Source organism: Ricinus communis, chromosome 1 (genome assembly GCF_019578655.1).
Source record: "Ricinus communis isolate WT05 ecotype wild-type chromosome 1, ASM1957865v1, whole genome shotgun sequence".
Lineage (NCBI taxonomy): Eukaryota > Viridiplantae > Streptophyta > Magnoliopsida > Malpighiales > Euphorbiaceae > Ricinus > Ricinus communis.
The window spans coordinates 35,645,109-35,661,820 of record NC_063256.1 but is presented as its reverse complement, the minus strand read 5'-3'; the positions used below and the strand labels follow the sequence as shown (position 1 = coordinate 35,661,820).

The following is a 16,712-nucleotide window of genomic DNA, read 5'->3' as shown; positions in this document are numbered from 1 at the left end:
TGTATTTTTTTCTTTATTATCCCTTTTATTTATTTATTTATTTATTTATTAATACCAGCTCATGATATGTTGCTAAAAAGAACCCTGTTAAATAAATTCATGCAAATTTGTATTTGTCATTATTGTTTCTACATGTGAACCAGGAAATTTCTTTTTACTTTCTTTGAATTGGCAAAATTTGAACTAAATTCCCAATTCTAGTTCATTTTATTGAAGAACCCTCAAAGCCAATTGAAAACAAGAAACCTAAATTGGGGAAAAACATACTTTCACTAGAATACAAAGTAGGTGGGAGGAGATGAGATTCCATTTGAGTAGAGAGAAAATGACAAATGCCTAATTTTCATAGTAAACAAACAGAAAAGCCATCGAACTCTATTTGCTCCTTTTATGGGAAAAAAAGAAGCATTCAATTATTTAATATATGAACCCTCCACATTAAAAAAACAATAATAATTATAATTATAATATTACTAGAATTAATAATTCATACAACACATGGCCAAAACAGCAATGGCGGCACCCAGGCATCAAAAGTGGTTAGCTAAAAAAATAAAAATTAAAAACAAAAAACAAACAAAGAAACAAACAAAAAGGAAAAGTGGTTGATGGTCATGAATCATGATAGTTACCTGAAACTTTTCTTAATTGAAAAGTTTAATTGAACAGAAAATTAAAAAAAAAAAAAGGGCAATTTGTTGTTTTTTATATTATATATTAATTGGATTGGTTGGAAATAATATTATAAAATTGATAAGGATAATGTCAAGATTAAACAACTTATAAAATTGGAATTTAGCAATTCAATTTTAATTGGATTAGCAATTGAATGGAATACATGAAAGCAATTTGGAAATTTGCACATTATCATATACTAAAAAAAGAATTGGAGTAAAGGATCAATTGGAACATAACTAAACAGAAATATTAATAAAAGATGGAAAACTATTTATTATAATACACAGAATTTATTTAGCCCATTGAGTTCCTCTTTCAGTTGGCTTGAAGTATTCTTCCATGAGTTTCTCCCTCAGCAGCTGCAATATCAACACAATGCAGAATATTTTAGGCATTCTTGTTAGAATTTCATTCTTAATTTCAGTTTTAATTCATACTATTTTATAAGTAAAAGCCAAAATCTTTTTAACTAAATGCCTATTTGAATGTTTATTATTTGATCAGTTTCAATAATTTAATTTTTATATTTAATAAATACACTATAAGTCTTTATGTCGATGATTAATTAATAATTATAATTTTTTATTAATAAAAATTAAAAATTAAAAATTAAAACCGTCAATATTTATAGAAATAAAATAAAAATTATAAAGAGTATATTAGACTTAAATAAAATATTTTACATTTTATTTTTAAATATTTTGTGAGATATTTTTTATTATAGAAATTATATTCTTTATGATAACAATCATTATTTTTGAGGATGCTTTCAACTGTTAATTGATAACTAATAAATTAAAATATTGGATAAAAATTTATTAACTATTGTAGTTAGTATGTTAACTATTAAGAATATATTTTATTTATAATATTAGTTAAAAGAATTTAATACATTTAAACAAAAAAATTAAATTAGAAAATCGGTTTTCTAACTACGAATTATCTACATGAAAAAAGAGAAGGAAAGAAAAAAAAAAAAAGAGAAGATGAGTTTGGTTCACAGGTTTTTAAGTTAACTGATAAAGAATTTTAAAAGCTTTTCTTATAACAAATCTTATTTTTAAAAAATATATATATAATATTTTTGAAAGAGTATAAAAATATATAATTAAAAAAGTATAATCAGTCATATCAATTAAATGTCGATTTTTTAATTAAAAACCACAAACTAATCAATTAACAAAGTTTCTTTAGAAAAAAACAAGCTTAACTGTTTGATTAATCGATTTTTTAGTTCGATTTTCAGTTGGTTTAATTAGTTCAGTTTTTTTCTTATTCATAAAGAGGAAAATTTAAACTTAAAATCTCATTAAGTTGATATATACCAACTAATCGATACATGAATAATTTGTTTTTAAGTTTTTAGTAAGTGCACAAATAACTGTGTAAATATTGTTCTACAGTATAAGATCTATGTCCTTTTATGTGCTATCACACTTTAAGAAAGTCTATACATTTTTAAAGTAGTTATTCCTCAATTTATATTTTATATTAAATTAATTGAAATGAATTTCAAAAGACTTTATAAAATTATATATAAATATATAATTTATATGTTTAGTTGAAATAAAAATTTATTTAATATTTTAATGCAATATTTTAAATTTCTAAATACATTCTATATTGATAAGTTGTATACATTTCATAAAATCAAAATACTTTCTTTCAATTTTATTATTTTATTTTATTTTCTTTCTCATATCTTCTTTTTATAATTTTTTTTTTATTGTAAACCATTCAAATATAATATTTATTTCATTTGAATTAATTTCTGCAGTTGTTAATAAACATACAAATTATGATTAAAAATAAATAAATTTTTTAATAAATTACAACTGAATATGGCGAATTTCGAATTAAAATCTTATGATATTATTGCTTATATGATAGGTCATGTTTAAATAATCTTAATCATTAAATTTATAATTAAATAATTGAGATTTGTTATTTAAAAATAACTATCAATTTTAAAAAATAAAAATTTAAATTTTAAATAAAATTTCAACCATTCAATTTAAAATAATAAGTATGAATCATGATAGGCAATTTTCAAGTTCAACATTAGAAAATCTGAAGCCATTCTTTTGTTTTTTTTTTCATGGAAGTCTTTCCTCTATTCCTCTATCTTAACTTCTATCTTCCAAAGTTTTGAATGTATAATAAGATACCTTTCATTGTTTCTGATCCCTTTTAGAGCAGGTTCTGCTCCATTGATATCTTTATTTTTAGTTATCAAATAAGAATAAAACCGAATAAGCACTCTTAACAGTCATGGAATACTTCTTCTTTACTTACATGTAAAATCTATACTCACTTTTTCATTTATAAAGATTTATCATAGCTGATAAATAGAAGGTACCTTCATGAGCATTGGTTGAAATGGGAATATTTGATGATGAATTCTGAGCCGAATGAAAAACTAAACGTTGCTGTTGAGCCTGAGAAGTCTCATTAATCCTAAGCAAAAATGTTACAGCCTCTCTAACTTTCTCCACCACACCAGTATCACCAGGACCTTTTCTGGGACTAATTGCCTGGGATATCACTTGAGAAAGAGCCTTCTCATCCTCACCTGGCTCCAATTTATGCATTATATACTCCTTCACTGATACTCCTTTATCCCAGATTTGCTCGCTCGCACTAGCGTGATTTGTAGTAGTCGTTACTGCTGCAGGAGCAGATACCGGTTCAGCTTTTTCCAATGTTGTTCGAGTTACTTCTTGCTTTGTCGCAACTGGGGCTGGTGCCTGTGGGGTTAATGCCCTTGCTCTAGGACTTGGTGTTGGTGGGTCACATGACTTCCCTGCAAGGATTGGTGCTATTGTGGGTTTCTCATGTGGCTGTGTTGCTAACGAGGACTTGCCAGGTGATTTTGGTGACAATGAAGTTTTTTTTGCAGGCGAATTTGGTGCTGTCGGAGCTGGAGTTGAGGCTTGTGGTTCTGGGCCCGAAATGGCAAGACTTTGAATCTTAGAAGCAATGGCATATGTAGCTTCAGTTACTGTGGCATATGCTGGTGCAAGTTTCTCTGCCACAGTTTCGGAGATTGTTTTGGATGCAGCTTTAGGAGTTATAGGTGCCGTTGTTCTGGATGCGGACCTCGGACTGTGAGTAGTTCTAACAGATTTTGCAGTGTTAACACTACTTGTCATAACATGCTTCTCAGATATGACAGGAATTGCTCTCGGATGTTGTCTAGCTGTCTCTTTGTAACCTTCAGGTGCCATCTCTGATTCATACACTGCAAAATGAAATGAGATTATTATTAGCAATGAATTAAGCAAGCAAAATGAAAATAACATTTTTACATTTAAGGAGTTTTCTAAAACTTTTTCTTTTTCTTTTTGTTACTTGGGGCTCCAAAATATTCAGGATCTTCATCTTCATCATCCTCATCCTCTAAGCTAACACCCCATGAAGGTGTAGCATTGCCATCCTCATTATGCTTCTTCTTGCTGAGAGTGCTTCGCCATTTCTTGGCCTTCTCTTTCACTTTGGCAAGAACAGATTTTCTAGGTGTTGGGGTATGGTCTTCCTCCATGTCATGTTCCCTCCCGAATGTCTGTGAAGTACGGATTGACCACCTTGAACCATCCGATCCTGTACGCACCAAACCTCACAGAAATTACAAGAGATGGTACGTAGCATACGCATTAATCATATAAGCTTTAGTCACAGAGTTATGTTTGTTACCTCGCAGAAGTTGTTCTATTGTTGGGGAGGTTGGAGTTCTTGGGGCTTCGCCCTGTCTGTTTATGCCATCAAATTGGGATATCGCTCCAGTTCTTGATTGAGGGTGTGCCATAATTATGGTTTCAGCATCTCTTCCTAGACCCTGTTTACAATTGGAAATGGAAATTTAAAAGAGCAATGCTCAAGCACCATCTTCGCAGTTCTTGATTAGACAGAAAATGAGCCACATATCTTTCCGAAGCTTTTGGAATCCATTTTTACACATGGCAATAAACATCATACACTTTTATTTGATTCTCATTTGTTGGTAATATATTAAACTCCTCAAATAAGCATTTGACTAGGCATCAAACTGCTTCCCTTTTCTCGGCTTATTACAGGTTTTTTCCTTTTAATAATTGGTACTGGTAGCCATGTTTTTTCCTTAAAAACAAAGACAAATTTACACGGACTAAGCACCATATGATAATGTATATCAATGGCTGTAAGAGCTAAACTTCAAAATTGATAGAGCTTTTTATTTTTTTTCAATTGATGGACACTCCAGAGATCATTGCATAACTCTGAAAGCAGGTCATCAAGCGGCTCCTAAATTTTCCATAACAAGAAACTAGAACAAAAACTTTTATACAAGAAGACCAGTTAACACTTTAAGACTTAAATTGTAAATGCAAAGTGGATATGCGGTTGCAAATGAAACTGCATTTGCATATTTAATCTAAGAGCGTGTAGATGAGATGGTAAGAGTTTTTTTTAGCTTAATTAAAGTCTCAAGTTCGAACCTTAGGCATTCGGCTATGTCAAAATTCTTGAAAGGGTGATTTGCCACCCGTAAGGGTTCTGCGTGTCATGCTCTAAATTAAATTTAGATATGTATGCAAAGATGAAGCTGCAGATACCTGGAAATACCTTGTGCTCTAACAAGAAAAAATGGAGAAAATGAGATCTTAATTGAGAGAGAGTTTTCACTTGTAATTGCAGTACATATCTCTGCAATACAATCTTGAATTATATATAAACATGTGTACAAATATAAGTGATCCTTTCATATAAAATGATCTAAAGTAAGATAAACATTACATGAGAAAAATAAGACAAACTAGACATCAAAGTAACCAATATATGTGCAGTTTGATACTATTCATCTGCTGCAGAAATTATGTGCCATCCAAAAGAGCTTTCAGCTTCATTGTACATGGAAAATTTCATAAATATTGTTTGAATGTGTGCATCAGTGATTAATTTATTTTTCTCATGTTCAATTTGATTTCTTTTACCAAGTCTTTAGGAGTTTGTTAAGCAGTTAGTACCTTAGTGGCATTAGTTGGCACAGTTGCTGATTTTCAGCTAGTTAGTTATTTTTTTCAGTTTTTAAATCAATGTATTTAATTATGAAATTATACCATCAATAACTATCAATCTTCTTCTCTCAATTTTATTCTCGTCTCTTCTGTAAAACAAACCAACAAACTGGTATCAAAGCTCTTTTTTATTAAGGGACCTGTGAGTGAGCCAAGAGAAACCTACTACACAACCTTACCTTTCTTGATTCTTTCCAGCAAATGGATTCTGAAACACCTTTTACAGCACTAGCTCCACCAATGTTTAAGGGTGAAAATTATCATTTATGGGCAGCCAAAATGGAAGCTCACCTAGAGGCGAATGATCTCTGGGAAGCTGTGGAAGAGGACTACGAAGTTCCTCCATTATCTGCAAATCCAACAATGGCGCAGATCAAGAACCACAAGGAGAAGAAATCAAGAAAGTCAAAGGCAAAAGCTACCTTGTTTGCTGCTGTCTCACAAGAGATTTTTACAAGAATCATGAACCAAAAGTCAGCATTTGGTGTGTGGAATTTCCTCAAAGCTGAATATGAAGGAGATGAAAAAGTTAAAGGAATGCAAGTGTTGAATCTGATTCGTGAGTTTGAGATGCAGCAAATGAAGGAGTCAGAGACAATTAAGGAGTATACAGATAAGCTTCTTAGCATTGCTAATAAAATAAGGTTGCTTAGTTCTGAGATTTCTGATTCTAGAATTGCTCAAAAAATACTTGTGACTCTTCCTGAAAGATTTGATGCTACTATATCCTCCATAGAGAGTAGCAAAGATCTGTCACAAATTACATTGGCAGAACTAAACAGTGCTTTACAGGCTCAAGAACAAAGGAGACTGATGAGAAGTGAAAGTTCTGTGGAAGGAGCATTGCAGGCTAAGCTACAAATCAATCAAGGAGAGAAAGACAAGAAGAAGAGTAATAAGAAGAACTTCAGTTCTCGTGATATAGCTAGCAACAACAAAGGAGAAAAGAAGAGAGAATTTCCTCCTTGCAGACACTGCGACAAAAAGGGTCATCCTCCTTTCAAATGTTGGAAAAGACCTGATGTGAAGTGTGGGAAGTGCAACAAACTTGGGCACCATGAAAAAATATGCAAAAGCAATTTCCAACAGAAGGATGATGCTCAAACAGCAAGCGAACAAGAGAAAGAAAAACAGTTATTTGTAGCATCTAGTTTTAAAAGCAGCAGCTCAAGCTCAAGTGAGTGTTGGCTCGTAGATAGTGGTTGTACCAATCACATGATTGGTAATGCAGAGTTTTTTTGGGGATGGATAGGTCACTAGTATTCAAAGTCAAAATTGGTAATGGTGACTACATTGCTGCCAAAGGAAGGGGAACTGTCGCTATAGAGAGTTGCACAGATACTAAATTAATTTCTGATGTTATATATGTACCTGACATTGATCAGAATTTATTAAGTGTTGGGCAGCTAGTTGAGAAGGGATTCAAAGTCTTTTTTGAAAGGAAGCACTACACGATCAAGGACTCTCATGACAATGATGTCATAAGAATTAAAATGAAGGGCAAGAGTTTCTCGCTTGATCCGATGGAGGAGGAGCAAGTAGTTTATGCTGTTGCTATAACTAACATAGAGACTTGGCATAAAAGGCTAGGTCATTTCCATCATGCAGCAATTTTGAATATGCAAAAGAAGGGGTTGGTTCGTGGTTTGCCTCACATTGAGCCTGATCCACCATGTTGCAAATCGTGTCAATTTGGTAAACAAGCAAGACTTCCTTTCCAACATGGAGACTGGAGAGCCACTGATAAGTTGCAATTAATTCATACAGATGTAGCTGACCTCACAAAACTCCTTCACTCAATGGGAGTAAATATTACATTATCTTTATTGTTGATTACACAAGAATGTGTTGGATCTATTTTCTTAGGTTCAAATCAGAGGTTGCATGTGTGCTCTTCAAATTCAAGAACTGGATTGAGAATCAAAGTGGCTGTAAAATTCAAGTGTTGCGATCAGATAATGGAAAAGAGTACACCTCCAATGAATTTGATAAATTTTATGAAGAGGCTATAATAGAGCATCAACTTACAACGCCATACACTCCATAACAAAATGGGGTCAGCGAGCGAAAGAACAGAACAATGATAGAGATGGCCAGATGTATGCTTCATGAGAAGGATCTTCCGAAGGAATATTGGGCTAAGGCAGCAAATACAGCAGTATTTCTGCTAAACCGACTTCCCACAAAAGCAGTCGATGGAAAGACCCCTTTCGAGACATGGTATGATTATAAACTGCTGATAAAAAATCTGAAAGTATTTGGTTGTTTGTGCTTTACTCATGTTCCATAGATGAAGCGAGACAAGTTGGACAAAAGAACTGAGCCTGGCGTATTCATTGGATATAGCTTGACATCTAAAGCTTATAGAATTTTTCAACCTGACACAAGAAAAATTCTATTAAGCAGGGATGTAACTTTCATGGAGAATGATAAGTGGGACTTCAACAATGAAGAAAATTAGCAGTTTGATGATCAAAATCAAGACGAGTTGATTGATGATTCTCCAATACGTGGCACCATATCACTTGCTGACATATACCAGAGATGCAACATTGTTGTTCTTGAACCTTCAGGATACTGGGAAGCCGAGAAGGACCCAAATTGGAGAGCTGCAATGAAAGAGGAGCTGTGCATGATTGAGAAAAATTAAACATGGGTGCTAGTTGAAAGGCCTCCACATCAGAAAGTAATTGGAGTGAAATGGGTGTTTAGAAGAAAGAAAAACGCAGATGGCTCAATCAATAAATATAAAGCAAGGTTAGTTGTGAAAGGGTACGCTCAAGTTTTCGGAGTAGACTTCTTTGATACTTTTGCTCCTGTTGCAAGGTTAGATACCATCAGAATGCTACTGACTATTGCAGCACAAAAGCAATGGAAAATCCATCAACTATATGTAAAATCAGCATTCTTAAATAGATTTTTGGAAGAAAAAATTTATGTTGAGCAACCTGGAGGATTTACTGTGAAAGGCCATGAAGAGAAGGTGTATTTATTGAAGAAGGCATTGTACGGCTTAAAACAAGCCCCAAGGGCCTGGTACGGCAAAATTGATGAATACCTACTGAACTTAGGCTTTGCGAAGAGTCTTAGTGAGTCCACTTTATATATAAAAGGTAACACTACTGATTTCATTGTGGTCTCATTATATATTGATGATCTTTTGGTCACTGGCAGCAATATTGAGCTTATTCAACAGTTAAAAAAAGACATGATGCAAGTCTTTGAGATGACTGATCTTGGAGAAATGTCTTACTTTCTCGAAATGGAAATTAAGCAAAGACAAGGTGAAGTTTTCATCTGTCAATAGAAGTGTACGAAGGAAATCTTAAGGAAGTTTAACATGGAGAACTGCAAAAGCGTAACTACTCATATGTGTCAAAAAGAGAAGCTTTACAGGGACGATGGAAGCGAAAAAGTGGATGAGTCACACTATAGAAGTTTGATGGGCTGCTTAATGTATCTTACAGCAACAAGACTAGATATATCGTTTGCTGTAAGTGTTCTTTCTAGATTCTTGAATTATGCTAGTGAGTCTCATCTTATTGCCGCAAAAAGAGTTCTTCGGTATGTCAGGGGAACCTTAAGTTTTGGGGTTAAATTCAATTCTTCAACAAACTTCCAGTTGTACGGTTATTCTGATAGTGATTGGGGTGGATCGTTCGATGACAAGAAAAGCACATCTGGTTTTTGTTTCAGTTTTGGATCAGGACTATTCAACTGGAGTTCGAAGAAACAAGAGATTGTAGCACAATCTACAGCTGAAGCAGAATTTATAGCTACTGCATCAGCAGTTAATCAAGCTCTTTGGCTGCGGAAAATTCTAAATGATATAAACTTGGTACAAAAGACAAGTACTGAGATTATGGTGGACAATCAAGCAGCAATAGCCATCTCTAATAATCCAGTTTTTCATGAAAAAACCAAGCATTTCAGCATTAAACTTTTCTTCGTTAGAGATGTTCAAAAGGATGGTGCAGTACAACTCAAGCATTGCAAGACTAAAGATGAGCTGGCAGACATATTTAGAAAGCCTCTTGCAAAGATTAGATTTGAAGATCTAAGAGAAAAACTTGGAGTTCGCACCTACTGATGCAAGGAGGAGTGTTTGAATGTGTGCATCAGTGATTAATTTGTTTTCTCATGTTCAATTTGATTTCTTTTACCAAGTCTTTAGGAGTTTGTTAAGCAGTTAGTGCCTTAGTGGCATTAGTTGGCACAGTTGTTGATTTTCAGCTAGTTAGTTGTTTTTTCCAGTTTTTAAATCAGTGTATTTAATTATGAAATTATACCATCATTGACTATCAATCTTCTTCTCTCAATTTTATTCTCGTCTCTTCTATAAAACAAACCAACAAATATTAATGATCCTTGAGATTTACCTCTCACATTCTAAGCTTAATTCTCAGAAATTCTATTATTTTTGGTAAAGCTTCAATTATCAAATCAGCAAGCTGCAAATCACTTGAACAATGGTGCAGCTTTATAAAACAAATCAATTGGAGAATTTTGAATCTGTCCTAGATCATCAAGTAACTTTTTTAACCATATATCATGATTTGCAACAGCTGCAACTGAGATATACTCAGCTTCCACAGTTTCTTGTGTAACAATATCTTTCAAGTCAAACGGAGATTACCTGTTCCGGAGGGATCCTTGCATTCCAACAAATAACTCTTGAACCTAATGAGAAAATATAGTCAGAAGTGTTCTTCATGTCATCTACACAATCAGCCCAATCGTTGTCACCATATCCAATTAACTTTACATTTTCAATCTTCATATACCAAGTATCAAGGTCTGTGGTACCCTTCACATATTTCAACACTCTTCGTGCAACTCTCATGTAGACATTGCTAGGTGAACTCATGAATCTTGATAGCAAACCAACATGGAACATCAAATCTAGTCTAGCTGTTGTCAAATATAGCAAACTTCCTACAATTCTGAGCAAGAGTAGAAATTTCCTTATATGGCTCTAATTTGAACTTCTTAAGAGCATCTATGACATACTTTCTTTGTGAAATGAAGATGCCTGTGCTGCATTAGTGTATCTCCATCCGAGGAAAGTAATTCATGGGACCTAGATCAAACATTTTAAACACATTTTTCATTTTCCTTTTGAATTTCTAGGAGCATTTCCAATGCATTTTTTAAAGCATTTCTAATGCACTCTTTATATATGTCAAACTCTTTATTTTAAAGAGTCATAACATAAAGTGACATCTCAATGCACGTTTTATTCTTTAAATATAAAATAGATATGGAGAGTCAACTTTACTCTCTACTCTATATTTAATAAATGCACTATAAATTTTTATACATTTGATTTAATTGATATATGTTATTCTTATTTTTTCTATTGCTAAAAATTAAAAAGAAAAGAAAAGAGAAATTAAAACTATTAATGCCTATGAAAATAAAAGCAAGATAAAAAATAAAATATAAAGAGTCTATTGAATTTAAATAAAAAATATTTACTCTGTATAAAAACCATAAAATTATAAATAAACTTGAATTCATGTGTCAAAAATAAATACACATATCAAAACAAATATTCAAATATAAAGAGTTTATTAAATTTAAATAAAAATATTTACTCTTTATATTTGAATATTTGTTTTGATATGTGTATTTATTTTTGATACATGAATTCAAGTTTATTTATAATTTTATGGTTTTTATACAGATTTTAATTCTAAAATATAACATATTAATTATATTCTAATTCAATTATACATTTCTTTTCCTAATATATATATATATATATATATATATATATATATATAGGTACAGTTAATTTGTTAATAATTTCTAAACAAAGTCTTGATACAAAGTGCTTCAGCATAAACTAAGCAGTGTTTTCACATACTCTCTTTTTCCTTTTTTCTTTTTTCTTTTAAGTGATCTTTTTTATGCATGTGTTGTTTATATTGATGTTCTCAAAGTCTTTTTCATCTCAAAGTAAACTTATTTGATTATAGGAAACCTTTAGCTCCTAATAAACAAAAATTATGGCATCTAAATATTCTCAAGAACTCGGAGATGTAAATCTAACAGGTCTAACTCTTGCTTCCTTAAAGCACATCATCACAGCCAAGTTCTCCAGGACCAAAAGAATAGAGATTTGGAAGCTTTAAAGTTGATTTGATCCACTCTGACATTTAATAACCAGACAGTCAACTAAATACAAACTGGAAAAAGCAAATTAGACCAAGGTGTTATGTTATCCACTATTTTATGTATCTGCCTGCCTCAGCCAATCATGAAATGTAGATTTGCATTATCCAGCATGCAGCACTTAACAATGTTAATGAAGACATGATCTCAAGAAATGTAGATTGCTGCCCTGATGAAAAATATTTTGCTTTCTTCTCTCAACTGAATCACTAACCGCCCATATGCAACAAAAAAATGAAAAAACTCTACCTAAGCCTCTCAACAGCTGCCTGTAAAATTTCCTTATCATCTGCCTATTAATTGCATCCACAGACTGGACTGAATTAAGTAAATAATATGTGCAACAGAAACCACTCTTTTGTTGTGTCAAATCCAACTGTAACCCGGATTCTTCCTCACTCCTCTATCACACATCAGTTTCCTTACATCTGCCGCATCGTCCCAATAGCCTTCTGTTGCCAACATATTGGACAGTAATATGTATGTTGCGGGATCATCAGGCCACAGCTCTAGAAGCTTTCTTGCAGATCGCACAGCAATTTCTCTATTTCCATGAACTAAACAAGCACTAAGCAGAGCTTTGTAAACTGAGGGCCCTGGATCCATAGGCATGCAATTAATTATGGCCTCAGCTTCACTTAGATACCCAGCTCTACCAAAGATATCAACAACACTAGCGTAATGCTCTACTCTAAGAGGTTCGAGTGATATATCACTTCTCATAAAATCAAAATACTCAAGCCCCTTATCCACGCTACCAACATGGCTACAAGCAGATAACACAGCAAGGAAGGTGGTACTATTAGGTTTGATCTTAGTTTTTCTCATCTGCTCAAATAATTCAACAGCCTCGTTACCAAATCCATGGTGAGCACATCCTGTTAGAAGTGCATTCCATGAGACCACATCATGATCCTCCATCAACCAAAACACCCTCTTTGAATCATCAATAGCTCCACATCTTGCATACATGGAGACAAGCCCATTTTGAACATAAACACTCGAAGCATACCCTGTTTTTACAATAAGAGCATGCATTTCCCTTCCTTCTTCAATAGCTAAAAAAGCCCCTATTGCTCCTAACAAACTTGTAAATGTGTAGAAGTCCATTTTGATGTTAGCATGCCTCATTTCACAGAAACAGTTAAGAGCATCCTCACCTAATCCTAGATTTGAATAACCAGCAATGACTGCATTCCATGATATTTGATCACTTAATTGAACACCAGAGGATATTTTATTAAAATCCTCCAAATTGTTAGTACACTTTGAATACACAGTCACAAGTGTAGCTGCTATATAAAGATTACACTCCAAACCACACCGAATTATAGAACAATGAACTTGCTTGCAATACTGCATATATTTAGGACCAGAAAATGAACTAAGAAGACTATTATAAGTCACATAATTTGCCTTAATACCCAGACGCATCATTTCTCTTACTAAAATCATTGCTTCATCAGGTTGCTCATTCTGTGCATATGCAGTGACCATAGCAGTCCAAGTAACCACATTCTTATCCACCATATAATCAAAAACCCTCCAAGAATCATCAACACCGTCACATTTTGAGTACATGTCAATTAAAGCCGTCCCCACAAAAACATTATTATCAAACCCAAGTTTCAGACTTAGTCCATGAACCTGAGCTCCAAAGCTTCGAACCTCTAATTGGGAGCAGACAACAAGACAAGTCGAAACACTAAATGATGTTACACCTCTCATCGCACCTAACATCTCGACAAACAATTGAACAGCAACATGTGGGCAATTGACATTCAAATACCCAAAGATTAACGAATTCCAAGTAACACCATTTCGTTCAGGCATTTCGTTGAAAACTTCATGAGCACTCTGAATTTCGCTACACTTAGCATACATATCTACGACAGCGCTGCATATATGTACGTTTGAAGTAAAACCCATTCTGATAATGGTAGAATGTAATTGAATACCCAGATCATAAGAAGCAAACTTCGCACAAAAGGAGACAACTTTGTTGATAAAGTAAGGATTAGAAAAGGACCCATTTCGCAGTAAATGAGCAAATAGGTCTGAATCAAAGGTCTGGTAGTACTGATAGAGGTAATCTTGTTCTGGGTTGCTGGCAATGTGGTAAGCGCGGGAAAGCAGATGATTGGTGGGTTTGAAAGCTCTCTGTAGATTGCACCACAGTTGAGAAGTAAAGAATCGCAAGCTCATTGAGTTGCAAACCATTTCAGAGATACAAATTTATCACAATTTACCATTGTATCATGGTTACATTAAGAGACAGATCCGTAACTACACAAACGACGATGTCATTGGATAACCTGGGGAACTCATTCGAAGGAGACATTTAATACAAATTAGTACTTAAAATAAATACTTATGTCACTTTACTTCTCATGTAGACCTGGTCTACTATCGAGCCAAGTCAAGTTCGAGCTGGCTTAACTTTCCAAGTTTTTATCCCTACGCCAGTTCGGGTTGCTTTTACTGAAGAGATAATTATATTTTTAATGTTTAAATTTATATGATAATTAAATGGTTAAATTTTTAAAATTAAAATTAAATTTGATAATTTATAAATAAATTATAAATAATATTTTTAGTAGATTATATATTATATATACTGTTGTAAAATTCTTTTTATATAAATGAGATGAAAAATAAAAAATACATAGTAAAAATGTGTCGTAAAATAATAAAATGATAAATTTATTTATTATATATAAATGTGTTTTTATTAAGTCATTAGAATTTTGTTATGTAATAAATATTAAAATTTATAAATTAAAAATCAAGAATTAAGACTATTAAATTGGGATTAATAGAAATTAAAGAAAGAAAGTTATATAAGATAAAATTTATTATAAAATTATATCACAAATGAATATATTTTAATTTTTGACGTGTTCAATAATTTTTTATTTTTTATTGATAGCTAAAAAGTTAAAAAAAATTAAAAATTACCTACTAAAAATATTATTTTTTATTTTTTTATAAATTATTATATTTAATTATTAATTTTAAAAATTTGACCATTCTATTTTCATTTTTTTGACAAGATCAGACTAACTATTTCTTTACTAAAATATATAAAACCCACAACTATGTTCCTGTACTATGCCAGTTTATTTCAGTTTAGTCCTATATATCTATTTGTTTTCTGAAGAGTCCTTATACTATAATCTTTATTATCTTTATGTCCTTATATGAGCGGCTTGTGCATATGGCTGATGAAATCGTCAAACTAAGTCCAGCCAAGCAAATTAATTAAAAATCAAAGTACACATTAGCTGACAAGTGTCATACAGGGATGATTACATGGCAAGCACCTAATATAAATTGATATAACACTTTAGTTTCTTACCTAGATTTCCATTCACCTGAATCAAATTTTAGAAAATTTAGAACAAGAAAAGTAAAAAAAGAAATAGCTCGTCTTGATGATGAGTAGCTGTTTGAAACTAAATTATTTAACGGGATCCCTCTTGTAATGAATTATTATTCAATGTTTCGAAATTGACCTGCAAAATCTTAATAATATCAAAAAGAACCAAAACTTAAAAGATTTCAACATATAAAGACACCAATATTTACAATATATATATAAAAATACATTGCAAAAAACCACAAGAAGGGTATTTCTTTTATAGTATATAGTTACCGTCTAATATTTAAAATTTATATTTTTCATCCTTCTATTTTTAAAAACCCCTCCTCTTGAAATTTTCGTTAAACAATCGTTAACTATATTTGATTTTATACTATTTACTCATTGATCTTTAGTGTAATATACAAATTACCCCTTATAGTTTATTTATTATACTATAACCCTTTGTCTAATTTTTGTGCAAAAGTTAATTTTAGTGTCTATACAAAAATAATTAACTAGTATTCTTTAATTACTCTAATTTTAGCATAATTAAATTTTAGTAAAATTTAAATATTTTAAAAATACTTATATTTGTCAAAATATTAAAAATTCATATAATTTAACTTTAAAATATTAAAATAAAATAGGCATTATTTTTATTATTAATTTTGTTACACTAGAATTGTAACTTCGATAAAAAGTTTAATGATCAAATTATATTTTTTTTATCAATTTAGTTATTTAATTGTATTGACTTTTATAAGGGAACTTAGTGAAATAAAAAATGTAGAGGTAATTTGTATATTATACAAAAGTTCAAGGGCAAATAGTAATCCAGTTAACAATTGTTTAACGAAAAATCGGATGGAATGAGTTTTTAGTATTAAAAAATATAATTTTTAAATATTAAGGGGTAAATACTGTAATATAAAAAGAACAAGAGATGTATAGCAATTACTCCTTTAACGGTAGTGATGGTGAGATGGGTAACAAAGAGTCAGATTCGGATAAGATTATTTTGAATTTTGGATCATTTCAGATTAGACCATTTTGGGTTTAAGTTTTCATGTTTATGTAATTTCGAGTTTGGATGATATCAAATTCTGCTAGCTTTAAGGTCAGATTGGGTCTTATTTGAGTTGGACTGAGTTTAGATCTATCCAGCTCTGCTATTTTTTAGGTTCGAATTTATCGCGAGTTCATATCGAGTTGGATTCAAATAAAAATCTAGCGAGTTCCCTCAAATTTTGGGTTGGATTTCATATTAACCTATTGAGTTTGGGTTAAATTTCTGAATAACTTATCTCATTTTATTTTTTGATCTCATGAATTTTATCTAGAAAAATTCTATACTTTTATTTTTCTTAAAATTTTCTAGTTGAAAATCTGAAGTTCAAAGTTTCAGTACTAATAATGGATCATCTTTTACCTCGTATCTG

The 16,712-nt window shown here is 31.8% G+C and overlaps 2 protein-coding genes and 1 long non-coding RNA gene across 3 annotated transcripts; 1 reads left to right on the top strand and 2 right to left on the bottom strand.

Moving 5' to 3' along the window:
- Window positions 1-802: 802 nt before the first annotated feature.
- Window positions 803-4,507, bottom strand: LOC8284122 (proteoglycan 4). Its single transcript, XM_048370611.1, has 4 exons — window positions 4,372-4,507; window positions 4,030-4,278; window positions 3,038-3,919; window positions 803-1,037 (listed from the first exon to the last, which is right to left on the bottom strand). Exons 1-4 carry the CDS (start codon window positions 4,481-4,483, stop codon window positions 994-996), a joined length of 1,287 nt encoding a protein of 428 aa, XP_048226568.1. The 5' UTR covers window positions 4,484-4,507; the 3' UTR covers window positions 803-993.
- On the top strand, window positions 3,764-4,669 carry LOC125369130. The gene is made up of 2 exons (XR_007214634.1): window positions 3,764-3,898; window positions 4,051-4,669. It is a non-coding gene; the product is annotated as an uncharacterized LOC125369130 (long non-coding RNA).
- Window positions 4,670-11,855: 7,186 nt separating this feature from the next.
- On the bottom strand, window positions 11,856-14,319 carry LOC8284123 (pentatricopeptide repeat-containing protein At1g11290, chloroplastic-like). The gene has a single exon (XM_015720012.3). It carries the CDS (start codon window positions 14,127-14,129, stop codon window positions 12,276-12,278), a length of 1,854 nt encoding a protein of 617 aa, XP_015575498.2. The 5' UTR covers window positions 14,130-14,319; the 3' UTR covers window positions 11,856-12,275.
- Window positions 14,320-16,712: the final 2,393 nt, after the last annotated feature.